At 60.3% G+C, this 27341-nt stretch overlaps 1 protein-coding gene across 3 annotated transcripts; it reads right to left on the bottom strand.

Moving 5' to 3' along the window:
- Positions 1–581: 581 nt before the first annotated feature.
- On the bottom strand, positions 582–27206 carry EPHA2 (EPH receptor A2). 3 transcript variants are annotated; one of them, XM_036067030.2, is made up of 17 exons: positions 27000–27206; positions 22434–22501; positions 20357–21026; positions 12048–12203; positions 11611–11943; positions 11023–11138; positions 10209–10362; positions 9438–9537; positions 8890–8945; positions 8519–8644; positions 8232–8417; positions 7981–8042; positions 7660–7869; positions 7299–7448; positions 6417–6610; positions 5649–5804; positions 582–1538 (listed from the first exon to the last, which is right to left on the bottom strand). In XM_036067030.2, the coding sequence occupies exons 1-17, from the start codon at positions 27082–27084 to the stop codon at positions 1433–1435; spliced, it is 2928 nt and encodes a 975-aa protein (XP_035922923.2). In that variant the 5' UTR covers positions 27085–27206; the 3' UTR covers positions 582–1432. The 3 variants fall into 3 exon arrangements, with proteins under 3 accessions (XP_035922923.2, XP_035922924.2, XP_077929884.1); XM_036067031.2 differs by lacking the exon at positions 27000–27206 and adding an exon at positions 25930–26694; XM_078073758.1 differs by lacking the exon at positions 22434–22501.
- Positions 27207–27341: the final 135 nt, after the last annotated feature.

The following is a 27341-nucleotide window of genomic DNA, read 5'->3' as shown; positions in this document are numbered from 1 at the left end:
GTACTGTACATTCCTGAGCCTTAGTCTCCTCATCTGTGAGAAAAGCATCTAATTGGGATTCCCAGCCCTGCTTTCAATTCTGGCCTCTGCTTCTAACTTGCTGTGTGGCTTTGGGCAAGCCCTGTCCCTGGGCCTAGCCTCAGTTTTCCTCTTCTGTACAATGGGGCTGCTCACAAAAACTCCCAGTACTGAGGCTCCAACAAGCCAAAACTTGTGAGAAGCCTTTGTAAACCTCAGGGTCCTACGTGGATGGTCGAAAAATCTATTTCAACAAGCTCTGCAGAGATGTGTGGGAGGGGGCCCATGGCTGCTCTCACCATTCTCCTGCCTCCCAGCCCTCCAGAAGTCTAGAGATCAAAGGTGACAGAGGCCAGTTGGCATGGAGGCCAGGCTCGGCAGGGCCTGCTTCCTGGCCCCCTGCCCACCTCCCACCCACCCCCACTCCCATGATTCCACGACGTGTGTGTGCCTTGGGCAGGAAGCTCTGTTTAAGCGCTCGGGGTGAGCTCCCCACCCCCCACTTCCAACACACAGGGCCTCTCTCTGGCCCCGCTGCTCCCTCCAAAGACTCAAAACCAAGATCAGTTTGAATCATCTGCAACTTTATTCCAGAGCAGAAATAAGTCATTTCCTAACAATAAATATAAAAAAAAATAATAATAAATTAAGGTTCGAAAAAAATACCCAACAAAAACGAAATCAGTAACACTGACATAATGAATGTTGTCTAAAGGGGAGGGAGACCGGATGGACCGGCCCCCAGCCTGGGAATGTCTGACACAGGCCACCGTCTGCCCCCCAGCCCTGGCTGGGCCCCCTGCCACACACACATACTCCCCACAAAGTACAAAATATATATTTAAAAAAAACCTCAACACAACCAAGCATCCTGCGAGGGCCCCAGGGAAGCAAGATTGGGCCCGTTGGGGCTGAGGACAGGGCCTGGGGGGCTGAGGAAGGCACCAGAGGGACCGGGGAACCACTTTGGGTCTCGCCCAGCTGAGTTTGCTGGCTGTCCTCTTCTCATCTGTGGGTGGCGCTGGAGGCACCCTGTTCACCTGGCCACAGGCTAACCTCTCCACCTCCCGAGACGGCGCAGGGGAGGTCAGTTTGGAAATGTCCTGTGTCTGTCCAAATGCCTTGGCGGGGCTCCCGCCCCAGGGCATGCTGGGAACATGGCGGCGCCTGCTAAGTGCTTGGCAGTCTGTCCTTCGTAGACGAAGAGGCCCCCAGCTCGGGGTCCCTGAGCATCTCCCCAGTATAGGCCAAGGTGTTGTCCAAGACCTCCCCCCCAGCAGAGGCCTCAGGGGGGCATCAGTAAGGAATAACTAGAAATAAATAAGGTCCCTGGTGGCCTGGTGCAGAGCTAGCAGGGAGACAACTCAGCTTCTTCAAGTATTCTTGGCCAAGGGGGTTTGAGGCCTGCCGGGGCTCAGATGGGGATCCCCACTGTGTTCACCTGGTCCTTGAGTCCCAGCAAGCTGTAGGCGATGCGTTTCTGGTGGCCAGGCAGCCGCACCCCAATCCTCTTGATGTCCCTGTGGGGGAGGGAGAGAGGGAGTTAGGGGCTGGGGCTGGGGAGAGGTGAGACGAGGGAGTTGGGGGGGTGCCGGCAGAGGCTCGATGGGAGGATCCACATCCTGAAGGCTGCTAACATCAACCAAGTTAGGAAAGCGATAGAAGCACCCACTCTGTGAGAAACTTCTCCCCTCCCCGGTGCAATCTACACCATCATCTGTGAAGCAGGTGCTCTTTTCACCGCCATTTTGCAGAGTTGAACATTTGAGGCTCAGAGAGCCTCCTCCCGGGAGCAGCGTGGACGCCATCACTGGGGGCTGGGGAGCGGGGGCAGGGACCCTCTAGCTGTTGCTCACAGCTCCCCCCACCAAGGCCTCTTCTCAGCCACCGCTTTATTCCACCCCTCCTCCCTCCGAGTGCCCAATGCTGACAACTGAGGAAGAACGCAGGAAACACTGCAGGGGGACCTCAAGGGTTAAACTTCCATGTGCAGAGGGCTAAGGGGAGGGGCTTGCGGTCACCAATCAGGTGACTAGGTCACCCCAAGGCAGGTGTTCTCCCTTTAGCATCCTCAATTTCCTCACCTGTAAAATGGGATGAGTGCCTAACTGGAGGGTGGGAGATCCCCCGGAAACGGGTGGCAGAGGGGGAAGGCGGCAGCCAGATGGGGAGATGTGCCCAGGAGCCCACGGCCCTCTCCTGCCCCCCTCAATCCCCTTGTAAAACCACTTATGCTCCCAGGAGCCCTGGAGCAGGACGTTTATTGCTCACTCTGGGACTTTTCTCTTCCACCACCCTCACCCATCAGCCCAAACCCATGAAAACACCCAGGTTTTTATGGGCCGTCTCCTGGCTGTAAATGAAACTAATTATACGGTGTGAGCTCCTGTTTGCAATTCCGGAGACATGACTTTCCCACAGGCTCTGGGAGCCCTCAGAGAAGCACTGGGCAGGGAAGGGCAGACCAGGGTGCGTGGGGAGGATGGCTCAGGGACCTCCAGGAGGGGCTGGTTGCTCCCGCCGCAGCAGGAAGGCCAGAAGTCAGACACCAGGGAGAACTTCCCAATCCACCACTGCGGGCCATTCTAACCGAGACAGCTGGGGCTGTTGAAAAAGCAGCGCTGTTTCCCCCACACCTGTAGGTCTCCAAGTGTGGCTTCCCAGGGAAGCACTGGGACCCCTGGGGAAGGAGGCACTTCCTGAAAAGGCAGCATCCCAGGCCTAAGTCCAGACTCACTGACCTTGAAGTTCTGATGTGGGGGGGGCGGCAGGGAGTCTGCATCTTATCAGGTCCCAAAGACCCTGACGTATGATTTAAGAACCAGTGGGTTAAGTGAGTGCTAGGAGGGTAACAGCAGACACCTAGTCCCCTGGGCTCCAGGATAGGCCTGGTACACAGTAGGTCCTCAGGAAGTATCTGCTGAATGAATGAGTGAACATGGAGCCACTACCCAGGCCGCCTTGGGCCCCTCTCCCAGACTGGTGTAGTTAATCTGACAGGGTGGGAGTGAGGCTGCTCCTGAGACTCGTCTAGGAAGCAAAAACCCTGGGCCGGGAGGCAAGAGACCAAATTCTAGTCCTGGACTTCATCAAAGCCTTGGGCAGGTCCTGTCCTGTCTCTGGGCCTCAGTTTCTGTATATGTAAAATGGGAAGCTTTGCTTAGATGCTCCTGAGCTACCTACCCCAGCTCCACTCTTTTTCACACACAAGAGACCCTGACACCTTCCCTGCCTCATCTGCTAACCACAGAGGCACATAAGATGAGAGTCACAGACCGTCCCAAGACCGTTCCTGCCCCAGCCTCAGTTTCCCTCTTGTCACTCCCATCAACTCTCATCACAGGGGTAGGGAGACACACGACCGAGGCTACCTTTTTCCTGAGCACTCTCAATGCCGGCCCTGGCCCTGGGAAATCCAAAGGCCACACCTCCCCAGCAAGCCCCTACTGTGCACTGGCCCTGGGCGCAAGGAGTGAGAGAGGGCTCCTGGAGCCTCGCGGTCAGTGATTCATTCCCTCGGCAAACTGCACCAGCACGCAGAGCCTATGCTGAGGGCACGCGGCGACCATAAACCCCATCGGCCTGGGCCCCCTCCTAGAAAGCTGTGTTGCGTCGCCCCAGACACTGGACAGGGCCTCTTGCTGGACTGGGCATTTTCTGGGGCTACAATATCTACCACTTCCTTAGTTCCTCAAAAGACATTTAGAACCACTAGTCTGGCTAGAAACTCAAGCAACTCCAAAATAACCTGGTGAATGCTCAACCTGAGAAAAGGTGGCAAGCAGCCGGCCCCTTGGAGGGGACGGGAGTGGGGGATGGAGGGGACACTGAAGCCTAAACCTTGACCCAACCCCATCCAGGAAAGTGCTGCGTTCTGAGACCAGCTCCCTGCCTCCCATTGGGACTCATGGAATGTGTAGACACAGCCTTCGGGGTAAAAAAGTGCTCTAAGATCCCCATTCATTTCATTTATTTGAAATAAAGAAGGAGGCAGTGGGGGTGAGTCACGCAGGCCCCAGCTCGGAGCACCAGCAAGCTGGTGGGAGGCGGAGGGAGCGTGGAATGACTTCCTGCCTTTATTCGGGCCTTTCAAAACACAGCGCACATGCACTCACACACACAGCCTCCATCCACCCAAGACAGCCCCGTCCCTGCTCGTGGGAAAGGAATTGGCCAAGGAGCACCCCGGGCTATTTCGGGAAGCTTCTAAGAACATGTGTTTCCTGTAGGCCCTTCTCCTTGCCCTCCGCTCCGCTCACCCACAAGAGTAGTTATGCTTCCCCGGTGGGAGCCCCTGGAGGGGCCAAGGGGCTGTTCTAGGTTCCCAGGCAAAAGGAGGGGGTGCAGGAACCCTGGCCTCTGCCCACAGGCTGCGGGCTGAGAGCAAGGAGGTCAAGGTGGGGAGGAGAGTGACGTGGGTTAAGGCCCTGCTGTGTACCAAGCACGTCACCTGCTCTCACCCATGCAAACTGCACAGCAGGGAAACAGGAACCAAGGCTCAAAGATGGAACCGAATCTGACCAAGGTCTCCTGCTAGGAAGTGGCAGATGTGGGACTTGAAGCCAAGTGTGACTGCAGAGCCCGAGCCTGGGACCCACCCCCTCTCTCCGGGCCTCCCTCTGGCCCGCTCTGGCTCTGTCTGACTCCCCGTCCCCTGGGATGGGCCACCGCCTAGTCTAAGAAGCTTTGACCAGCAATCAGCAGCCCAGCTCAGCGGTCTTCAGAGGCCCTGGAGAATGTTCTTGCTCGGGCTCAGATCCCAGAACTTCTGTGACCCAGAACTGTGTGAGGCCCGGGTGGACCCCTCCATGTGATTCCCAAAACCTCCCAGCCCCAGGGCCCATTCCGGCCCTGACCTTGGACCCTAAACAAACTGGGCTCTTGGGACTTCACACTATTTTTAGAGGCACAAAAGGCTAAGAGGATCATGTCTTCTCCCTCCAGGGATGAGAAGAGGTATCCTTGCCAGGGCCATGCTGGGAAGGGTCCCTGATGTTGGAGGGGAGAGCAGAGCTCCCACAGGGCAGCCTGACCACCATGTGGGGAGACGTCCCCAGGAGGGGATGGCCTATGGCACTCTCTCCTAGGCAACAGCCAGGAAGTCCAAGGGCTCTGCCCATTTCTCTTCGGCACCCTGGAGAGGCACCCTGCCTCTAACTGGCTGTGTGACCTTAGGCAGGCTACCTACCCCCTCAGCCTCAGTTTCTCCACTAATGACCTCCGTGGTCCCTGAGTTCTGGGCCCTCACTGACCAGGGCTGGAGCTCTACTGGGCCCCTAGTGGCCACGGGACCCTGGGCAAGTCATTGCACCTCTCTGCCCCCCGGTTTCCCACCTGTCCGTGGAGAGATGGACAAGCCCCACCTGCCGAGTTATCCTGAGGCCTGATTCAAAGTGCTCAGACACGCAGTCAGTCCACAAGAAACACTGCTCTGATTAGGACAATGACTATTATTTTCCCATTCTGGAAAAAAGCTGCAGGAAGAGAGGGAAGCCAGGCCTGAGTGCCCAGAATTCCTGGCTGCCGGCCTGGCTCTGCCCTTCCTGGGAAGCCTCTCTGCCCGCAAAAGGAGACAGAAAGAGGAAGAGGGGCGTGGTGGGCAGGTGGGGAGAAGGTGGGGCCGGACTCACTCGTTGCTCATCTGCACCACCTTTTCAATGGCGGTGTAGCCAGCCGCCAGGAAGTGCTCTGTGTACTGCTGCATCTTGATGGACTCGAGCCACTCGGACACCGTGCGGAAGGGCACCCCCTCGGAGCCGCTGGTGCTGGGCAGCCGGATGGACACCCTGCAACGGGAGTCACCCACCTGCCGGTGAGCGGCTACAGCAGCCAGCCCGCCCCGGGGCCCCCAGCCTGCCGCTCCCCAACCTGGGCAATTCACCCCACCCCGCCGCCCGGTGCCTCAGTTTCCTTATCTGGGCAGCCGAGAAGCCCAGTCGGGTAGGGTTCAGGGAGACAGGCTGGCATGTCAGGAGCACTCCTGCTGCCACCCCACCCCACCCCCTCCCCCTGGCAACACCACCACCAATAACCACAAAATAACAAAATGTTAAGATTCAGGTTCCTGGAGGCAGAGCCCCAGCCTGGCCACCTGCCAGCACATAAAATACTTAATCGCCCTGTCTCAGGTCCTCATCAACAAAAGGCGGATAATTATAGGACCCATCTCATCGGTCGTTTGAATGAGTTCAAACATGTCAGGCGCTGAGCACAGGGCCCGGCGCGTTTCCCATGTATGTCGACTGCTTCTCCTAGTCTCATCCGAGCCCCCGTCCAGGGTAAGCAAAGCCCACGCGGAAGTCCCGAGCCCCCTGCCCACCGGCCCTGGCCGGCCGCCACCCCGCCGCGGCTCAGGAGCAGAACTGGGGGCCGCCGTGCACGGGGGCTACGGAACTCACCGGGGGTCAAAGTCAGCCAGGGTCTTGAGGGAGTCGGGGGCTCGGATGAGCTTGTCCAGGATGCTGACGATGTCGGCAAACTTGGGGCGGCGGGCACGCTCCTGCTGCCAGCACTGCATCATGAGCTGGTAGATGGCGGACGGGCAGTCCATGGGCGTGGGCAGCCGGAAGCCGTCGTTGATGGCTTTCATCACCTGGGAAGGCCGGACGGTCAGCGGTGCCCGCGCGGCCGCCACACCCCTGCAGGCTCCCTGCGGAGGCCCGCGCGTGCAGGTGGGCACAGGAGGGAAGGGGAGCCCCAGACACAGAGGGGATGAGCCTTCTTTCTCGAGTCCGACACGCAGGTGTCAGACGCACCAAGGGCAGACGCTAAGGGGGCGGTCTCCCGAGCTCCACGGAGGAAGGGGCTCCTGACCCTGCTCCCTCCGGGGCAGCCCAGGCAGCAGCCAGGCTGTGTGCCCTGCAGCCAGCCTCCCTCCAGTCTCGGGACGTCTACCCCAGCCACTCAGCTAGAGCCCACCTCCCGCTCCGTGTCGTCCCCCCACCCCCTCGCTGCACTCAGTCTCCAGGCCGCGTGAGGCACCAGGCGAGCACGCTCACACGCACACAAATGCATCTACCGCGCGCACACACGCACACACACAGGTGCGTGCACACAGGAATGCACACCCCCTCCCCACTACCGTTTCTGTGTCCTGCCACCGACTGGAAGCAGGGGCTGGCTCTGGAGCCCAGCACAAGGCCTGGCCCACAGTAGGCCCTCGATAAACATTTACTGAATATATCAGATGAAGATGAGCCCCCAAAACTCTCCTCTGCCTGGCCGCCGGGGCGCAGAAAGGAGTAAAGGGCTCCAGTTCAGGGCAGGGCGTGGGGCCCTACCTCATGGTTCGACAGCTCCCAGTAGGGCCGCTCGCCGTACGTCATCACCTCCCACATGACGATGCCATAGCTCCACACGTCGCTGGCGGAGGTGAACTTGCGGTAGGAAATGGCCTCCGGGGCTGTCCAGCGGATCGGAATCTTGCCGCCCTGCAGGGGACCCAGACCCGGTCACTACCATCCCTCTGGCCAGCCCTAGGACTCTCGCAGCCAGGCCGGATAGAGCCAGGGCCCCTGGCCCATGCTCCCTGGAGGCGTTCTTGCCTGCGGAGGCCCACGCCCAGGTGCACAGGTGAGGGGACCTGGGGCAGCGTGGAGGCCGCTTCACCCCTGGGGGGCCGACAACTGCCCTAGCGCTTACACTGGTGGTGTAGGTGGCCTCGGGGTCGTCTTCCAGCACGCGGGACAGGCCGAAGTCGGACACCTTGCAGACCAGGTTGCTGTTGACGAGGATGTTGCGGGCGGCCAGGTCGCGGTGGACATAGTTCATGTTGGCCAGGTACTTCATGCCGGCCGCGATGCCCCGCAGCATGCCCACCAGCTGCAGCACGCTGAACTCGCCATCCTTCTCCTGCGGAGCACAGGCCCTCAGCCAGCAGCCCCCGAGCACGGCGGGGCACCCTGAGCAGCCCCCAGCATCCACCTGCCCCGGGTTCCCACCTACCCCGACCCGCAGCCTCACCCGAAGGAACTTGTCCAGGGCCCCGTTCTCCATGTATTCGGTGATGATCATCATGGGCTTGTCTGCAGAGGGCGGCACAGGTGTGAGGGGGTGGCCAGAGGAGTAGACGGGGGGCGTGAGTGGGGGTGGCGGTGGGCACAGCTATGCACAGAGCCCCCCGTTTGGTGGCCCTAGCAGCCCCTCTTCACCCCCACTGGGGGTGGTCAGGTCCCGGGTCGAGGTCCCGTCCCCACCCTGGTACCAGCGCTCACATTTGGAGACAACTCCCTCCAGGCGGATAATGTTGTGGTGGCTGAACTGGCCCATGATGCTGGCCTCGCTGAGGAAGTCCACCCGCTGCTTCTCCGTGTAGCCGGCTTTCAGCGTCTTGATGGCCACGGGCACCTCCTTCTTCCCTGATGCCTTCAGCGTCCCCTTGTACACCTCCCCAAACTCTCCTGCGGGAAGACGAGGCGGGAGGAGCACCCAGTCAGCCCGGCCACTGGCCATCGCGCGCCCCCGACCCGTCCCAGGCCCCCCTGCAGGGCGCCACGCTCACCTGCTCCAATCACCTTCTGCCGCGTGACACAGGAGGGGTGGATCTCGGTGGTGAACTTGAGCACCGCCTGGTTGGGGTCCTCGTACGTGTGGGGGTCCACGTATGTCTTTAGGGGCTTCAGTTGTTCTGGAAGGGAGGAGGAGAGGCAGGGTCCCAGTTTGGGGAGGGGTCACCCAAGAGGAGGAGGAGGTGGCCACATGATGATCACTGAGCTTCCAGCTCAGCCCCTCTGAGGCGCCCAAGGAAGCCCCAGGCCCCCTCCCCGCAGAGCCCTGGGAGCACCCCAGCTGCCCCATCTCCACCACAGAGCTAGGGGGCTCTGGGGGGGCCGGCAGGGGCGGAGCTGAGCATGGAAGGGCGCTGCATCTCACCTGACTTGGAGAAGTAAACGTCCTCTGAGGACTGGCGAGTCCGCAGGCTCTTCCTCCTGAGAGAACCCCATGGGGAGCCAAACACACAGGGGAGGTCAGCGGCCTGCTCTGGCCATGAGCCTCCTGCCACCCGCCCCCCCACCTCAGCCGCCCCGTCCTAAGCGGTGGCTTGGTGTGCTGGGAGAGGCGGGGAGGAAATGAGCAAGCAGGGCTCCCTCCCTGGGATCTACGCCCCATAATGGCCCCTTAAGTGGCCATAATGAAGGCTTTCCTCATTAGAGCTCCCAGAGCTTCCTGTCTGCGTGTCCAGAGGAAGTGTGGACACACCGTTACTAACGAGAGCAAAGATAATGACCGCCACGTCCCGAGCCCCCGCGGTGTGCCAGGCACTGTGCTGGGCACTTGACAGCTCACTGCATCTTCACGGGCCCCCGCGAGGCAGGGATTAGACTACCATCAGCCCCATTTTCCAGACAGGAAACCGAGGTTCCCGCCCCTCTGCATCCCACCTCAGCCCCCGGGGAGCCGGGGCATGGGCTCCGACGAACCTGCGATGGATGAAGAAGCCGATTCCTGCCAGCACCAGAAGCAAGACAACGCCAACGGCCACACCACCAATCACCGCCATGTTGCCAGATCCTTCCATGGCTGTCAGGGGAGACCAGCTGATGACAAGGGAGCCCCCCTGCACCCTAAAACATGGCAATGCCCCCCTTTTTCTTTAAGATTTTATTTATTTATTTGACAGACAGAGACACAGTGAGAGAGGGAACACAAGCAGGGGGAGTGGGAGAGGGAGAAGCAGGCCTCCTGCCGAGCAGGGAGCCCGATGCGGGGCTCGATCCCAGGACCCTGGGACCATGACCTGAGCTGAAGGCAGACGCCCAACAACTGAGCCACCCAGGCACCAGCAATGCCCCCTTTGCACCCAAGGGCCACTTTAAGGACATGTGCTGGATGCCTTTACTTGTGATGGTTCATGAGAATCTTTATTCCCATTTCATAGATGGTAAATGACAGGTCTTCCCTAGGGAATACGGTAGGAACCGCCAGGTATGTGGGACTTTTTCCACGACACAGGATTGGAACTGCATCTGCCAATGCTGGACCCCATGTCCCTCCTTCTCACAACACTGCCCTGAATGCATGTCCCTGCGACCCCTCCCCAGACTTGGGGTCGATCCCCACCAGGCTCTCCTAGGCCCTGGCTGACCAGGAGGGGGGCATTTCTAAGTTCTTTGATCCATTTCCTCCTCCCAGACGTCCTAACTGTCTGTTCCAGGGCCCCGGCCCAGCCCATGCCCTGCTGCCCAACTCACACAACGTCTGGAACTCATGCATCTTGCTACCAGCACCCTGGCCCTCCTGCGTCAGCGCCTGCACCTGGACCAGGTAGATGGTATCCGGAGCCAGGTCATCCAGGGTCACCGAGAAGCCCTCGGTGCGGCGCACGTTATAGCTGTTGGAATCCCCCTGCGGGTGCGGGCAGGGCGGGGGCATCAGCTCAACCCACCAGGGACCACCCCCAGCCCAGTTTAGCAAGGCAGCTCACATTAGCAAACCCGATGCTCTTTTTTTCTTTTTTTTAAGATTTTACTTACTTTTTTTTTTTTAAAGATTTTATTTATTTATTTGAGAGAGTGTGAGCACAAGCACGGGGAGGGGCAGAGGGAGAAACAGACTCCCAGCTGAGCGTGGAGCCCAATGCAACATGGGGCTGGATCCCATGATCACGAGACCACGACCTGAGCCAAAACCAAGAGTCGGACACTCAACCGACTGAGCCACCCGGGCGCCCCTTGACGCTCTTAACAGTGCAGGAAACTGAGGCTCGGAGAAATGAAGTGAGTCACTCAAGGTTCCAGCCAGCAAATGCATGACCCAAGACTTGAACCCAGGTCTGTCTGATCGCCAAGACTTGGCTCTTTCCCCCACCCTGACTATCTCTTCTGGGGATTCCAGAACACTGTGTCTTCCCTCCCGTAACTCTCTGCTGTGCTGGCCTGGGAGAGGTGACTCTCAGGAAGTCCCCAGACTCAGTGTCCTCATCTGCAGAATATGGTAAGCATCTCTGGGACCGGGCCGTCCTCTGCTTACAGCCCAGCCAGGGTCAGCCCTGACCCCTTGAGTTACCTTCTTGTGATAGGTGACCTCATACTTCCACACACGGCTCTGCTGCGGTGGGGGGATGCTCCAGGAGACACTCAGCGAGGTGGTGCTGCGGCCCTCCAGCTTCACCTTGGGGGGCTCTGGGCAGGACAGTGTGGGGGGGAGTGTGAGGAGCCACGTGGGGGCAGTCGGGGGAGGGGGCTGAGTGCCCCCAGACCCAGTCCCATCCACAGCCCAGGCTCTTCAGATCCCAAGCTGGGATTCTTCTGGCTCCGGCACACACAGAGCCGCAGGCCCTGGACCCCACGGGCTGGCACATCTGGGGTGGCCTCTGAGTAGTTATGAGTGCATAAATAATAAAAGTCAAACAACAGCTAACTTTTGGTATATCCCGTCTGTGGACAGGCACTGCTCTAAGAGCCCTATATATAATAATTTACTGAATCCTCTTGAGAGCCCTATTACGACTCCCATTTTATAGGTGAGGAAACTGAGAGGGGTCCCAGAGCTCGGACGTAACCCCACAGCCTGTGATCTTTAACCACCGGATGCTGCCTCTCTCTGGACGCAGCCAAGCCCTGGGTGGCCGTCCGGCCGACGCGCGGCCCGCACCTGTCTGGTTGATGCTAACGCTAGCAGTGCGGAAGCTGCGGCTGGCCACCAGGCCCGAGACACCGTTGCGGGCCTCCACGGCAAAGGTGTAGTTCATGTGCGGCTCGAGGTCACTGACGGTCACACTGGTGCGGGTCAGCGCGTGCGGCGGCTCGGAGTAGCGCACGCTGGCCTCGCAGGGCCCGCACTCGCCCGACTCGGGCCAGCACTGCTCACAGGTGACGCTATAGACGATGTCGTCCCGGCCCCCGCTGTCCTGGGGGGGCGTCCAGCGCAGCTCCACTTTGGCGCCCATGCCCACGGCCGTGAGGTAGTGCGGGGCGGAGGGCGGGCCTGCACAGAGGGCAGAGGCCAGAGTTCAGACCCCGGTAGCCTGGACGCCACGTCCCTCCCCCCCCCCTCCCCGGCCACCCTCCCTGACCCACAGCAAGACTCACGAGTGCAGGGCATCGACAGCAGGTCCTGAGGGGCCCGGAAGTAGCCTTCCTCACACTCACAGAAGGTGGCCCCCTCGGGGGCCAGCACCGTGTGCACGGGGCACTCCAAACAGGGGCTCTCGGATGCCTCGGACTTGAAGAATCCAGGCGAGCAGGCTGGCGGACACAGGGATAGACATCAGTTCAACCAGGTCCCACCTGAAGCGACTTTTCTAGTGGGACCTCGTCGTGGGACCCCAGCAGGTTGCTAAACCGCTCTGGGCCTGGTTTCTCGTTGGTAAAGCATCTTGTGAAGACCAAGTGCACGGCAAGCACGCAGCTCACGCTGGGCACCCAGGAAGGGCCTCTCCCGTGTGCTCCAAACCTCTGCATAGCCCCCCACCAGCTCTCGCAACCAGGGCCACAGCTGAGCCTGGCGTTCAAGGCTCACATCTCACCCGAGGATCCCATCTCACACCTGGCTCGGCACCAGACGGAGCATGCTGCCCGCCTGCCTCCTCCCCTTTAATCTGTGCAGACCAGCCCGATGGGTCCCCCACCTCCCTTAGAGCTGCCCAGGGCAGTAAATGCATCTTCGCCGCTGGCCTCTGTTGACCCGCTGTCGCCACCGCCTCATCCCAGCGGCCAGGCACACCCGTTCAGGATGCCACCCCTGCGGGTGTCCCCCCTAGCCCAGGACCCGCTTGCCTTCCTGTTTCGGGGCTGGCCCACCAGGAAGCAGGAAAGGCCAGGCCCCCAGCACTTTCTGCGGAGCTACTTCCAGGACCGAGTCATTTCCGCCCCTTACAAGGGCAGCCAGGAAGCAGCATTTCCTCCCCCGGTGGAAGGTCCTGTCCTGGCCCTGCCGGCTAGGGGCTCAGGCACCTGACTCCAGAGGCTTCTTCCTCCCACCATCCTATCCTGCCCCTGCCCCTGCCCCAAGCCCCTTCCTGGCTTCACAGGCAGGAAGCTGCCCAGACACAGGGCCCACGGTGCAGGGCTTGGGCAGCTGCCGAAGTGGCCAGAGTGGGGGGTGGGATCACCCAAGGGACCTCTTCTGCAACCCACCATTACTGTACCCGCCTCCATCTTATTCACCTCAGGACATCACTCTGCGGCATGGCTCAGGGAGTGGGCCTGCGTGACTATGTCTGCCATAAAGGAGGAGGGGAGAGCTAAGGAGGTCTGAGGAGTCATAGAGGGGATATTTCAGCTGGGGCTTAGAGGCTGAGTAGGAGTTCGGCAGGGCAGAAATGTTGGAAGGAAGAGGTAGGGGTGAGAAAGAGCAAGACTCGCACAGAAAGTCTGAGTGGCTTTCTGGGCATAAATGCGGGGGGGGGGAGGGCGGGGAGCAGGAAGCAAGAAGGCCGAGGGGTTTCCAGGGACCAGACTGAGTGAGGCCTTTAATGCCAGGTCAAGGAGCCAGGATTTTATCCAGGGGCAATGTGAGCCATTAGGATTAAAGGTTTGATGCAGAGCAAGATGGCACAGTCAGATCCACACCGTCGAGAACATTCTCAAAGTCTCCCTCCTTGTCCAGTTCCCTTTGTGAGCAGAGGTGGGGAGCGGGACTGGGAGTCAGGGGACAGGCCTCGAAGGACACCTCGGCAGCCCCTCTCGCCCACCGTGAGTGAGCAGCTTGCCCCGCCACGTGCCGCCACCACGTCAGAACCGCAGCAGAGGCCCTGAGGGCGCTTGTCCAGGACACAGGGGGCTGCTCTGTGCAGTGACACAGTGACCGCTGATTAAGCACTCCTGTGTGCAGCTCCTGGACCACACACTTCACATTCATTCAGTCCTCACAACAAGCTTGTCTAAGTTGGGCACTGTATCATTCATTCCACTTTCGAGGGGACAAACCTGAGGCCCAGAGAGGCAAGACCACTTGTCCTAGGTCAACAAGCTCCTAAGACACAAAACCAAAGCCTAAACCCAGGACACCTGACTTTGAGCCCCTCTCCTCCCACATGCATCTCGTTTTAGAGCAAAGAGAAACCAACGTTCTGAAACGAGCCTGAAGAGACAGGAGATGAGTCCTGACCTGCTTTAATAGCCAGAAGATCCCAAGACTAATTTCAGAGCAGTGGGGTGGTGGGGCGGGGGTCGACATAGGTCTTTTCAAACACAGCACATTTATGGCCTATGCGAAGAAAGGGTAGAAGCAATCCCACAGCATTGGTTGAGGAACCATCTCCTATTGTACTTCTGCAATCCACATGTATTTTTTTTTAAGATTTTAATTTTAAGTAATCTCTGTACCCGACGTGGGGCTCAAACTCACAACCCTGAGATCAAGAGTCGCATGCTCCACCGACTGAGCCAGCCGGGCGCCCCTCACATGTACTCTGCATTCCTCCTTATATATCTGTCACATTACAAAAATAGCTGTCTCCTCCCCAAATCTTCAAGTAAAAATGAGACTCCAGAGAGCCGGGCCATTTTATCTTGGGATTTCAATTCCCCCGAGTGCCCTGATTTGGCCCTGGAGGGGCCTATACCCCAGGTAAGGGCTGGCCCCAGCTGTCCAGGCCCAGTGGAGTCGGGGTGCCCGGGGAACCCCTAGAACCACCTTCCAGCTCAGACCCTCAGGCTGGGGAGGGGACCACGGGCCCCCACGGCTCGGGCTTGGTTCTACCGAAGGCGTTAGCCGCCTGCCACCCCCCCACGACGCCCCCGCGCAGCCCCCCACCCAGTCCTATGCCAAGAGGAGGAAGGTGGGGTGGGGGAAGAGTCAGGTTCCATTCTTTGGCCCCAGAGCCCGGGGGTGGCCTGACTGCTGCCGGCAGGAAAGAGGGAATTTGGAGAGATTTCCGCTGCGGATATGCCAGATAATACAGGGGAGAAGCAGCGTCAACAGGGCATGTGCCGGCCTGACGAGAATGCGCTGCCCCCTCCTCCCACCGCGCGACAAGGGGCTGTCCCCGGGGCCCTGCCAGAGTGGGCCGGTACTCAGGGGCCCCGGGGTTCACGGGGAGGACACCAGCAAGCCCCCGTGTCTTTCTGACCTTGCCTGGCTGGGCTTCCTGGCATTCTGGGCACACACATCGGGCGCTCACACACACCCAACCACAGCCACGTGCACGAAATACCCACGGTCCCTTAGCCGGCCGGGGGACTCCTATGCACCCTTCAATACCCTGCTTGAGCTCCTCTCCACAGCCCTCCCAGACTGCCCAATTTCTGGCCCTCTTCTGCCCCACGGGGGCAGCTGTTACTCAATCTTATGTTTACCAAATAGAAATGGAGCACTTCCTACGTGTCTGGCACCATCTGGGATATGATGGTGAGGCAGATAAACACCGTTTCTGCTTCAGGGGAATTCACAGCCTGGCTTGCGTACTCCCTTTGAAATGGCTGCTGCTCCTATAGAGCCCTCCGTGGGACTGGCAGCAGGCGCGGAGCCCGACGTCTCTGCGGCGCTCGGCTCAGCACAGGGTCCGGCACGCAGTAGGTGCGCAGCTACCGTTTGCTGACTCGGTGGAGGGACGGGTGAGCGAATGAATGAGTGAGTGAATGTGTGAGTCAGTGGCTAACCCTAGGACTCGCCCCAGGAGTGAGTGGTGTCGCCGTGCCCTGGGAGACCCTGCGGGGACGGCGCCCCAGGACGTCCACCTGCCTGGCACGGGAGCCTGGCCTCGGCACACCTGTGGAGAGCTTCTCTGGCCCGGGGTTGACTGGCGGGCCCGGGGCCACCCCAAGCAAGGGAACTGGGCCACGGTGGCTGCACCCAGAGCTGCACCCCGGTTTTTCCAGTTCCCGATGCCCGCCTCTCAGGTGGCAGCGTGGAGTGACTTAGGGACATACACCCTCTGGAGTGACGCAAATCGCCCCTGGCAGAGCCCCTCCCCCCCAGGCCCAACCACCTCCCCAACTGGTAGTGGCGAGGTCACAGGGTCAAGAGGTCGCAGTGGGCCATTCACCTGGGGCCAGTCACCTCCCCAGCCCTGGAGGCAGAGTGTGGACTTTGTCTTGTGCCCTGACAGGCAGCAAATGGTGACCCAGAAGTCATCGACCCTGCCAATGAGGGGAACTGCTAGCTCCCGACCCTGGGGGCGTCTCGTTCCCCAGCGGGCCTGGCGGCCCCATGTGGGGATGTCCCTCTGGCCTGACTGCCCCCTTCACACACACCCTGGAGAAATCTTCAGGCACATTCCTCCCCCCCCCAGCCTGTGATAAGCACCGCTCCCCCCCCCGCCCTGCCCCACTGCCCCACCACCAGCCTCCACCTCCTGCTGTCTCCCCACCACCAGCCTTTTATCTTCTGTTTGCTTTCCCTGCCTCCTTCCTTCCGTTCTGGGGACCCACTTACCTCTGGAGGTAGGGGAGGGGCCACCCCATGGAGCTGCCAGCTGAGGGCGGGGCAGGTAGGACGCAGAGGTGGGGGACCAGCCATCCATGGCTCCCACCCCAGCAGGCCAGAGGAAAGCACAGAAATGAGGCCAATGAGGCCAGGGAAGGGACGTGCCCAAGTGTCAACAGCTCACAGAGCCCCCGGCCTGGGGATCAGTCATGTCCTGACTGAGCGGGGCTTCTGCCCATTGCTCCTGACACAGCCCGGGGCCCACCTGCCCCGAGACCACCTGACTGGAACTGTCCCCTGCCCAGGGAGTGCCTCCTCTTCAGCTATGGACCCTGGGCTGGGCCTGGGCCACTCAGGATGCCAGGACTAGGACCCTGCTTCTCACCCCGCGTGGTGAGGTCATCCAGTCAGCTGCTTACCAGGGCAATCCGGGTTCTCAGGCTTTTGGTAAAAGTCACGGGAGGTAGATCCTGATCACTAGGTCAGCAAGGGTCCAACCCACCCATTTGACAGGTGGGGTGAATGAGACCCAGAGGGACTTGCCAAGGGCACACAGCTTATGGGGAGGACACACGCCAGGAGCAGCAAGCTGGGGACAGTACACCGCCCTCCTCGTGCCAGGCCCCCGCTCTTTTGGTCACTGGTCACTGTGTCTTCTCTGGGCCTCAGATTCCTCATCTATAAAATGGAACTAACGTCCTCAGCCTTTCCGGGTTTGTGAAGACTGAAGGAACCACATGAAATGCTCAGCCTGGTGCCTGGACTGGGTAGGGTGTCCGTATGAGTTGCGGGGGGGCGGGGGGACACAGAGAAATTAGAGAGGAGACATCCCCAGGGGGCTGGGCCCCTTGAAGGAGCCTCCAAAGAGGGAATGCCCCATGGTGCCCACCTCCAGCTCTGGCCTCCCAGCTGCTGGGCTGAGCCTTTGGCCAAAGCCGCCGGCCACCTGCTCACCTGGCCGGCCGTGCCCACGGCCGAGGCGCCAGGCAGGGCCCCAGCCGCTCAGCGGCCGATGCCAGCACAGGAAGCAGAGACAAAGCCGCCCTGGGGGAGAGGATGGGGGAGAGGCCGGTCAGCATGAGCGACTCCACTGTCCCCCAGGCAGGGCCGGGGGCAGGGCGGGGGCCTGGAGTGAAGCTGGCTCATTCCTGACATAGCTCGGAGAGCTCTCTGGGCAGGGTGCCCACCTGTCTGACTGCAGCACCTGGGAGGTGCCTCCCTTCTGTTGTCCATTTAACTCTTTCCTGAGTGCCAAGCTTCCTGGGGAAAGAACCCTGAAAAGCAGCAAGCTCTGAAGATGACCTGGACCAGGTGCTCGGTGACCTCAGGGAATCCACACCCCTCTCTGGGCACGATTTGTCATCAGTAAAAGCCCCAGTGGGAGAATCTGGCTCCACAGCCCCGGGGAGGGTCAGGCGGGGAGGGCCGACCCTGCACCTGCCTCCATTTCTCCCTCTGTGTGCTCAGTAACAGCCCCCGATTATCCACCCTCCCACACCAGGAGCCGCCATCCGGGGGCTGCCCGGAGAGCTCGTGCTCCATCCCCTGGCCAGGAGCTGAGTCAGGGATTCCAAAGGAACTGGTCATTTCCCGCCCCATTTCCTGACCCATCCTCCGGCCTGGGCGCCGCTGCATCGCCTAGATTCAAATCCCGCCATGACCACACATCGCTGTGTGCCTCCAGGCGAGTCTCTTCACCTCTCTGAGCCTCAGTCTCCTGTCTATGCAGTGCCTCGAAGACAGGTGGGCCCGATTCAGCAAGTGTGCTGATAAAGTGCTCGCCTGGCTCCCGCCAGCCCGTGGAGGGCACCTGCCTATAGGAGCTCCTGTTTTTATCTCCACTGGCCCCACCGTCGGGAGCTGCTGCGAACATCTGCAGGGATATAGAGCAGCCAGGCTGGGGGTTCCCAGCCATACCGAGGGCCCCTAAGAACCACGCTGAGGGATCTCAAGGAGAAAAAATTGGGGCAACAGGTAGCTGGCCGTTGAGAGCGTTCCACCAATAAAGTCAAAGATTTTGCTCTTGGAAACCAGTCCTCCAGATCCGGGGCCTACGCAGCTCTTCACCGGCAAAGCCTGCCAGAACCCTGACCCCCCACCTCTAGGGGAAGGAAACCTGCTCCCCCCTTACTGGAGAGAGCCCCCCCGCCTCCCCCCGGACAACCCCAACATCCACTTATCTCTGCAGGGCCCGAATCACCAGCCTGTGGAAAGTTTTCAGCTGCCCCTCACTCCCCACCCCTGCATTCTTGTGTGAGGATGTCATGTGGGAGGAGCCTGCTCGACCCACTGGGCTGCCTAGGCCCCCCCACCCCGCAGTCATTGTCTGAAACTGGGAGTGTGCACTGGAGGTCACCTAAAGCAGGGGCCGCCTCGGGAAGAGAGACTCGGCATAGGGGAGCTGGAAGGACAATGGGGTGGTAGGAAGGGCTGCAGCAGAGGCTACACCACAGGCCTTCTAGGGAACTTCTCATCCAGGGGTTTACAGACTGTGTTAAGCAAGGTTCTGAGGATTTGTTTGAGGGGGCAAATGGAGCCTATCAGAAAAGGCTTTAGGCTCCTCCAACATTTCAACTTACTTCGTCTGTCACACGATCTATGGCTAAAAAACCAAGGAGAAAGCCTTCTTATTTTAGGCCAGAGATGAAGAGAGATTTACCCAAGATCTCTTGCCCAGTGGGTACATGCAACTGCAGGGACTGAACCCCAATTTCTCAACACCCCGCTTATCTCAGCAAAGAAATTCCCAGAGAGAGCAGATGAGCTGGCCTTCCAACGGTTGGCCTGCATTCCACAAATGCCCTGCCCCACAGCCATTTCTAGAAAAAGTCACCCATTGAAAAAATCCACACTGCTGTAGAGATTTCCGCTGTCACAGGCCCCGGCCGTGCCAAGCCACAGCCTCCTGATGTGAGCTCACTGATGCCCAGGCCCTGTTCCCAGACAGAGTCCCGGAGAATCGGGCCCCCCCCTCCCCGGCTTCTATTTGTTATCAGTTAGAAGATTCATCAGGAGAACCTGGGTCCGCGGCCCCGGGGAAGGTCAGTAGGGAGGGCAGATTTTGCACCTGCCTTCCACTCTGACCTCAATGCAGACATTTTTCAAAAGCTCCCCAGGTGATTCATGTACACCTGGGGGGTGTGAATCCTGGGTCCAGTTCCCTCACCACCAAGTACCAAAGAGCAGCCTGAGACCCGGAGAGGTTAAGTGACTTGCCTAAGGTCATGCAGTGAGCTAACAGAGATGGAACGAGCTCCGGGAACAGGACCACGTGTCCACGGTCCTGGTATATAGCCGATACTGAAGTTATATTTGTGGAATGAATCAAAAATAACAAGCACACTTAAAAGCACCTACGTATTAAGCACTGAGCTAAGCACTCCATGAGCGTGAGGTCATTTGATTATCATAACAAGCCTACAAGATGGGCACCGTGTTCCTCTCCATTTTACAGAGTGAGCAACCAGGCACAGAGAGGTTAAGAAACTGGTCAAACATCACACAGCTAAATGTAGAGCTGGGATTTGAACCCAGGCATTTTTGTCCTAGAATCCTTGCTCATAACCTCCACAGTATACCGTTTTTTAATTTATTCCTTCTCAGTGAATGAGTGACTCCAACCATAAATAAGGAAACTGAGGGGCGCCTGGGTGGCTCAGTCGTTAAGCGTCTGCCTTCGGCTCAGGTCATGATCCCAGGGTCCTGGGATCGAGCCCCACATCGGGCTCCCTGCTCCGCGGGATGCCTGCTTCTCCCTCTCCCACTCCCCCTGCTTGTGTTCCCTCTCTCGCTGTGTCTCTCTCTGTCAAATAAATAAATAAAATCTTTTTAAAAATTAAGAAAACTAAAAATAAGGAAACCGAAATCCAGGAAGGCTCTGCGATTTCCGCTCACAGAACCACCACACGTCAGAGCAGGGGCGACCTTCCCAAGGTCCCAATGGTGCCAAAGCCGACCCTAGAACCCAGGAGCACAGCCTCCCCCCACCCCCAGCACCCCCTTGCCCCGCCAGCGCCGCACCACCACTCACCCTGGCAGGCGTCCTCCACCTTCTCGTAGCCAGCCTGGCACAGGCACTGACCGATGGGCACCAGCCACTCGCCGTCCACCGCGCAGTGCATGCGGGGCTCTTCGCCCCCCGGCGGCACCACGGCGTGCTCCACACACGTGCCGGCCACCGTGGCCAGGGAGGGCGCGTCGGAGCCCGCGATGGTCTCGGGGAAGCGGGCCAGGCCCTGCAGCAGCTCGGGGCACTTCTTGTAGTAGACGCGGACGGAGAGCAGCGCCACGCAGGCGCCGATGTCCTGGAAGGCCAGGTAGAAGCCCTTGCGGCTGAGCGGCCCCACGGAGCGCTCCTCCACGTTCAGCTTCACGTGGCGCGCCTCGAAGTCGCTGCTGACCGTGATCTCGTCGGGCGCGATGGTGTCGATCTTGGTGAACTGGCGCTTCTGGAAGTTGGTGCCATAGTCCACGTCCGACTCGGCGTAGTAGAGGTTGAAGGTCTCCTTGCAGGAGCTGGCGCCCCCGGGGAAGCTGTTGCAGTCACGCACGGTGAACTTGAGCTCGATGAAGATCCGCTCGGCCTCGCCGCGGTACACCCAGTTGGTGCGGAGCCAGTTGTCCTGGTCGCCGGCCACCACGTTGCACACGGAGTACATGTAGATGGGCATGTCGTCCATGATGTTCTGCATCAGGTCCCACTGCGCGGGGGCCGGGGGTAGGGGGACAGGTTAGTGTGGGCAGGCGCCCAGGGAGAAACTGAGGCCCAGAGGCAATGCCCAGGTGGCAAGCATCAGGACGGTGCTTTACAGTTTTTAAATCTTGGCTTTGGAACAGATCGGCACATGTTCTTCCCTCCTCAGAACATCAGCTCAGTCTCCTCTGGGAAGACTTGGGCCAAGTGTCCCCCCCTCTGGCTCCCACAGTCTCCACGTCCCCTTTATCACAGCACTTGGTGCCTATGTGGTGATACCTACATCTGTCCCCTACTGGATTTTGAACTCATTGGGGCAGTGGGTACCCCGAATTCATTTATGCATCCCCAGGGCCTGCATGGAACAGAGTAGGTGCTCAGGAAAGTATTTGTTGAATGAACAAGTGAATGAATGAATGAATGAATGAATGAATGAAAGAAAGAAAGAAAGCAGAGGAACTGGGGATAGAAGCCTGGGCTACACTACATGACACTGGCCAAGGCCTCACTCAACTGCCCTTGGGCCTCAGTTTCAGTTTCCCACTCTGTATGATGAGTGGGTTGGATTAGGTGATCTGTGTTTCCTCCCAGCTGGACATTGCAGGATCCTGGAAACCTGCAGAGCTGTACCTCAGGCCTGCACAGGGCTAAGGTGACCAGGGACAAGCACGTGACCCACACAGACCTGGCCAGCAGTGGGAACTGCCCCAAGTAACCCCCTGGAGATGTACTTCTCCCCGCCTCAGGGCCCCAGGACAAACTCAGCAAGGGCCTATTATACAGAGGGGAATACCAAGACCCAGAGAGCAGCAGTTAGCCTCCCCAAGATCATGCAAAGCCGGGAAAAGGATCCATCCCAGTGTCTTGCCCTCCAGTCCTGGTGACAGTCGGGCAGGGAAGGGGGGCAGGTCTTGGGTGGGGATAAGGCAAAACAAACTCAGCCCCTAACAGGAAGGGGAGGTAACAGCTGGGGGAGAAGGGAAGGGGGCCGAGCAGGAAGGAACTGGATCCCATTTCCCAGGGGCTATGGGGACCCTGTCTCTCCCTTACCCCTCACCTTCTAGGCTGGGACTTTGAAGACAGGGAGCCTTTAACCCCTTCCTCCCAAGAGGTAGATGGAGAAAACTAGAGGGGGTTCCTCTGAGCATTGGCCGGCTGGGCATCCAAGGGTCCCCTGCTCTGCTGGGGCCTCCAGCTGTCTCCCCAACCCTTTCTGCCTCCCCCTTCCCCACCAACCCCCAGCCCCCTGCCCTGGTCTGGGATGGCAGACTCTGAGCCCGGTGTGGGAAACAGGAGTTTGGTGTGGGAAACAGGAGTTTGATCCCTGACTGAGCTGTTTGATTTAGGTGGGCCGCATCCTCCCTGGGTTTCAGTTTCCCCATCCCCATGCCCGCGCTTGACCTTGAAGGCTTACCCCTTTGCCATATGGGTGCGTGAGCCAGCCGAGTTCCCCCTTAGCTGCGGCAAAGTCCAACAGCACAACTGGAAGAGACAGGAGGGAGGGCCCATGAGCTTGGGGGCGTCTCCAGGAGTCAGGCCGTGGTGGGAAAGGTGAGAGTCCCCCAGGAGCCCCAAGAGGCCTTTACGGCTTCCTCAGCTTTCATAGAGAGACCCTACTATATGGGGTTACTATATCCCAAAGACCTGTCCCTCAATGGAGAGGGAAACAGGGACCCAGGGAAGGGAGGGGACCCAGTCAAAGCCATGCGACAGGCTGGGTGAGGACTAGGCCCCCTGTCTCCCAGGCCACAGCTCCAGCCACGCCACCCCCCCCCCATCAGCCCCCAGCTGGGCAGAGCAGGACAGAGCTCAGCTCAGCAGGAGGGACAGCAGCTGGGCAGAGAGCTGGGGCGGGCAAGGCTGCTAAGTGACACCACGCCCACCACATCTGCTTCCAGAAACAAGGCCCCTCAGCAGCACTTCACATGCATGTGGGCCTCGGGGGCACTCGTGTCTGCTCCTGCCACACACCCCCCCAGCATGAAACACCCCCATCCTGCCCAGGCCACGTAGCACACACAGACGAGGCACACATATGTGCATCATGTCTCGTGGCACTCCGAGAGGGCTGTTAACAGGTGGGAACAACTCCAGGGGAGGAGAGGGGGGACGATGAGAGGGGGGTTTCTGGAAACTGATCTTCCCACCACAAAAGCCACAGAGCAGGCAGGATAAAGCTCTGAACCCGTAGGGCCTCTAGGAGGGGCCCAAAGATATACACAGCTGGTGAGGTCCTGTCCCTGGGAAAGTCGCTCCCACTGCCCTGTCCTTCATACCCTGGCTACTGCCCTATCAGCAGTGCCTGGGGGGAACAGAGCTGGAAACCTTTAGAGGGGACTTCTAGGCCCAGAGGGATCAGGGGCCAGGCTCATGCTGTCCCCAGAGAGGCATCTGGAGCCTGACAGAGGGACACGTTGTCAGTGGCCTCCCCTAGATCTAGCCCTGCCCTTGGGCAGCTCCCATCAGTCCACCCCTGGCTCTTTGCCAGGCTCAGTGGCTATAGCCGAGACCCAAGACCCCGGGGAGCATCCCTCCTCCATTGCCAAGTCAAGTCCAGGTAGCTGCCAATAGGCGCCACCCTCCCTAGAGAGAAAGGACACTGGGGGAGCTCAGGCAGAGGACCTAGACAATGTTGCCCCCGCCCCCCGGATTCAGAGGGTAAAGCCGTGGGGGGGGGGGGTGAGGACCAAGCACTCACTTCCTTGGACCCTGGAGCATGAGGAGTATGGCCTCAAGAAGCGGCATTCCTCAAGCCTAGGACTTGGAAGAATAACTCTGAGGGTGGAACCCGGGCAGGCAGGGAGCAGAGATGGGCCGGATTTAGGGGTGGGGATGGAGTGAGGGGACTGAGAGAGGAGTCTTGGAAATCCTCTCCTCGGGTTAGGATGGCCTCCTCCCCTGGGCTGAAGGCCCCCAGGCCTGATGTGAGGCATGGCCACCCGCCGCTGAGCTGGGCCAAATCTCTCTAGGAAGGGCCCCGCAGCCCAGACCGGGAAGAGGAAATCCGATGTGGCACCTGTCCCAAGGCTACAGGGATAGGGGAGGGTGGCTGGAGCGGGTGGGGTAGGGGCGCAGATTTGTTCGGGCATGCCCGGGGCCCAGGCTTGGAAAACTCACTCACCCCACTAGCAAATGGAATGTTCTGGCTACAAAGGAAGGAATCTGGGGGTTCCTGGCTCCAGTGGGGTGGGTAGGAGGACAATGGGGAGTGCCCCCCACAGCTCTGTATATCCCCTCCTCCCCAGACCGGTAGGGAGCTGCAGACTGCCCCTGAGGGAGGGGGCTCAGGGCTCCCAGGCCCTGAAGGGTTAACCTGGCCCAGAGGGACCCCACCACCCCTGCTAGAGCACATTCCCCTTCCAGCCCCAGGCCTGGCTCTAGAAGTATCACGGGCCTCCATCTGAGAAGAAAAGAAGCCTTCACACAGGAAGGAGCCCCCCCAGGGGGCTTCCAGCCACAGCCCCCTCCCTGAAAATTCCCTAGAACCGATCACCAGGAACCGGAGCCCAGCCCTGGTGCAGCTCTCTCTCCCTGAGCTCTTCAGGGACAGAGGGCTCCGGTTCCCTGGGAGGGGTGGGGGGGCCAGGGAGCCCCTTGGCTGCCCCTGAAACCTTCACTGAGAGGCCCTGGCTAGGCAGGGCTCATCCGGGAGCCCTCAATCCCTGTCGCCACCCCCAGGAAACCTCCCTCTCTGACTTCGCCTTCGGTTCCATCATGAATGTCATATTGCTTTCTTTACTCAAACACAGCACTACCTGGGGTCACCTCCCTGCTCCCCGCATCCCACTTTAACCGAAACCAGCTAATTCCTAAAGAAAGGGGGGGACACAAGGGGCTCTGTGGGGAAAAAAGGAAACAGAGGGCAAACAGGGCTCTTACGGAACCCAGCCAAGGACCTTCCAGGGCCCCGGAGCACTCTCCAGCCCCCTTCCCATCAGCCACCTCATCAGCACCACTGCATCCGTGCCCAGCTATTTTGCTTCCTAGGAAAATCAGCCACAAAACCACAATGCCAGGGGCCCAGGGCTCCAGCGGCCCTAGAAGCCAGCCGCTCAGATCTGACCCTCTGTGCAGAGGGCCCTGGCTGGCAAGGGCTTAGCTTGGGCCTCCCTCAGTTTTCCCATTTGCAAAAAGGGGACAGATACAGTGGCTGCTGAGAATCCAGATAGGCTCCATCTGGGTCTCCAAATACATTCTGGCTCCTCTACCCCCAGGGAGGAGGCAAGAAAGGAGAAGGGAAGTGAGCAGAAGCCTGGGTTAAGGGTGGAAGGGGCCTGTGCGTCCTTCTCTCTGCCCACACACCCACCCCCATCTACCCCCAGCAGACCCACCACCACCACCACCGTAGGCATACCTAGTGAGTTGTTCACAGGGACTCTTGGAGCCTAAGCAAAAATGTTCCCCCACCCAGGACTCTCCAATACACACCCTCTTCCTCCTCAATCCCATGGAGGGGGTGGCTAGTGGGCTAGGCTGGGGAAGGCACAATGGGGCACAAGGACCAGGCGGCTCCAGGCTTCCAGGCTGGCGGCCGGGCACCCGCTCAGCAGCTCAGTAGTGTGGGTTCTGTCTAATCCCCTCACCCCCAGGACAGCCTTCCAGAAAAGCCTGTAGTGATTCCAGCTGTCTCTCCCCTGTTCTCCAAGCACAGTCCCCCCAGGAAGGGGGAGGACCAAAAGCTGGCGGGTGGTGGGGTGAGTATTGGAGATGGTAGAAATCCCTGCCGCCCACTCCTGCAAGTTGGGACCCGGAGCCTTGACCCATACAGGAACTGGGACAGGATGTGCCCCCCACCTCCACCTCCAAGAGCTCCAGCTCTGGCCTCTTTTCCTCCCAACTTGGAAAAGCAAAACCTCCCACCCCTTTTTGGGAGGCAGAAAAAGAAAGCAAGGCTCAAGGAAACTTCTCACCGGCCCGGGTTTCCTCTGCACTTCCCCCTGCTGGAGGCTGCGGAAGCCTCGCTCTGCCCAGGCCGACGGGGAAAACTTGCTCTCACTGTTGGAAACCGAAGCCGGCCTCGGCTGGACAGGAAGGTCCTCGGCCAAGGGCAGGAGCCCCCATCCGCTCTGCGACCCTAGCCGAGGGGCAACGCCCCCACTCACACACCTGCCCCGCCCAGGGCAAAGTCTGCGGGCCCCTCACCCGGCGCCGCTCCGGGAGCGCTGGGGCGGGGGTGGGTGATTCAGTCCCCCACCCCCGGATGCCCGGACTCCCCGGTGGCCCTGGGGTGACGGCTCCACACCTTTAGAGACCGCGCCCCCACCTGCCGCATTTCCTCGTTCTGAGTCACCCCTTGCTCAGAACGCTTGACTTTGGGACTTCCTGTCCGCACTCGCGGCCCCGAACCTGACCCCCGAGCCTGGGAATGCGGGTTGGGAAGACAGGGAGGCTCTGCGTGGGCAGGTTGGCCCGAAACTCCCCCCATACTCTCCTGCCCGACTGGAGGCAAAGGGAGGCGTGGAGAAAATCTCAGGGGGCAGGGGCTTCCGCAGGGGGCTCCCTGCCGGGTGGAGAGCCCCCTCCCCAAAAATGAGGGGCCTCCACAGGAATGCTTCTCCGCCAAATCGGGGCAAGCGGATTAGTGAAGACAGGTCACCAAGAGGCTAAGTCCGCGGAAAGCCCCTCAGACACCCCGTTCTCCAAGGGACCCCCGCGCCCCCGTCGGGACGTGTTTCTGAAGCCTCCGCCGAGGCTGCGACCGCGTGGCCGGCGCCGCGGCCCCTTCTCGGCGGCCTCCGAGCTCCGCGCGCCCGGCCGCCCCCCTTGGTCCCTGGAGGCCCCGCAACCCCGGGCGGGGGGTCCCCGATTCGTCGCGAAGGCAGCGCGCGCGCCCTCCCGACCCCAGCACGCCGGGGCTGGCGGTGCCAGGTCGGTTTCCAAAGTTGCGCGCGTCGCCCCGCGGGGCTCCGAGATGCTCGGGGTGCCGGGGTCGGGCCGCCCGGGCTGCGGCGGGCCGGGCCGGCCCCGCGCGCACACTCACCTTCCTTGCCCTGCGCCGCGGCGGCCGCGGCCAGCACGCAGCCCCACAGCAGGGCCAGGCAGGCGCGGGGCTCCAGAAGCTCCATGCCGCCTCCTCGCTCCCGGCCGGGTCCTCGGCGCCCGGCTCCCGCTCGCCCGCACGCCCGCACGCCCGCACGCCCGCCTCGCTGCCCGCTCCCGCCCGCGGCCCGCGCGCAACTTCTCGCCTCCTGCCCCAGTCTTAATGGAAGTTGGGTGAGAACCGGCTCGTGTTCATTCATGCCCCGCGCTGACGTCACCGAAGCCACGCCCTCAGGAATGTCTTTAAAGGGGCAGGGCTGGCACCGGGCTAGAAGGGAGGGGA

The sequence above is a fragment of the Halichoerus grypus genome, chromosome 5 (genome assembly GCF_964656455.1).
Source record: "Halichoerus grypus chromosome 5, mHalGry1.hap1.1, whole genome shotgun sequence".
Lineage (NCBI taxonomy): Eukaryota > Metazoa > Chordata > Mammalia > Carnivora > Phocidae > Halichoerus > Halichoerus grypus.
Note: the sequence above shows the minus strand (reverse complement) of the source record. Positions and strands in the feature narration are given on the sequence as shown.

Excerpts from the sequence above, each read along its gene's own strand:
- EPHA2 (XM_036067030.2), bottom strand. The coding sequence starts at position 27,084 with ATGGAGCTTCTGGAGCCCCGCGCCTGCCTGGCCCTGCTGTGGGGCTGC. Across the intron at positions 10,363-11,022 it reads AGGTCACCTATCACAAGAAG|GGGGATTCCAACAGCTATAA; the intron begins GTAACTCAAGGG and ends CCGCACCCGCAG. Across the intron at positions 8,043-8,231 it reads GGAGGGAGTTGTCTCCAAAT|ACAAGCCCATGATGATCATC; the intron begins GTGAGCGCTGGT and ends CGCCCTCTGCAG.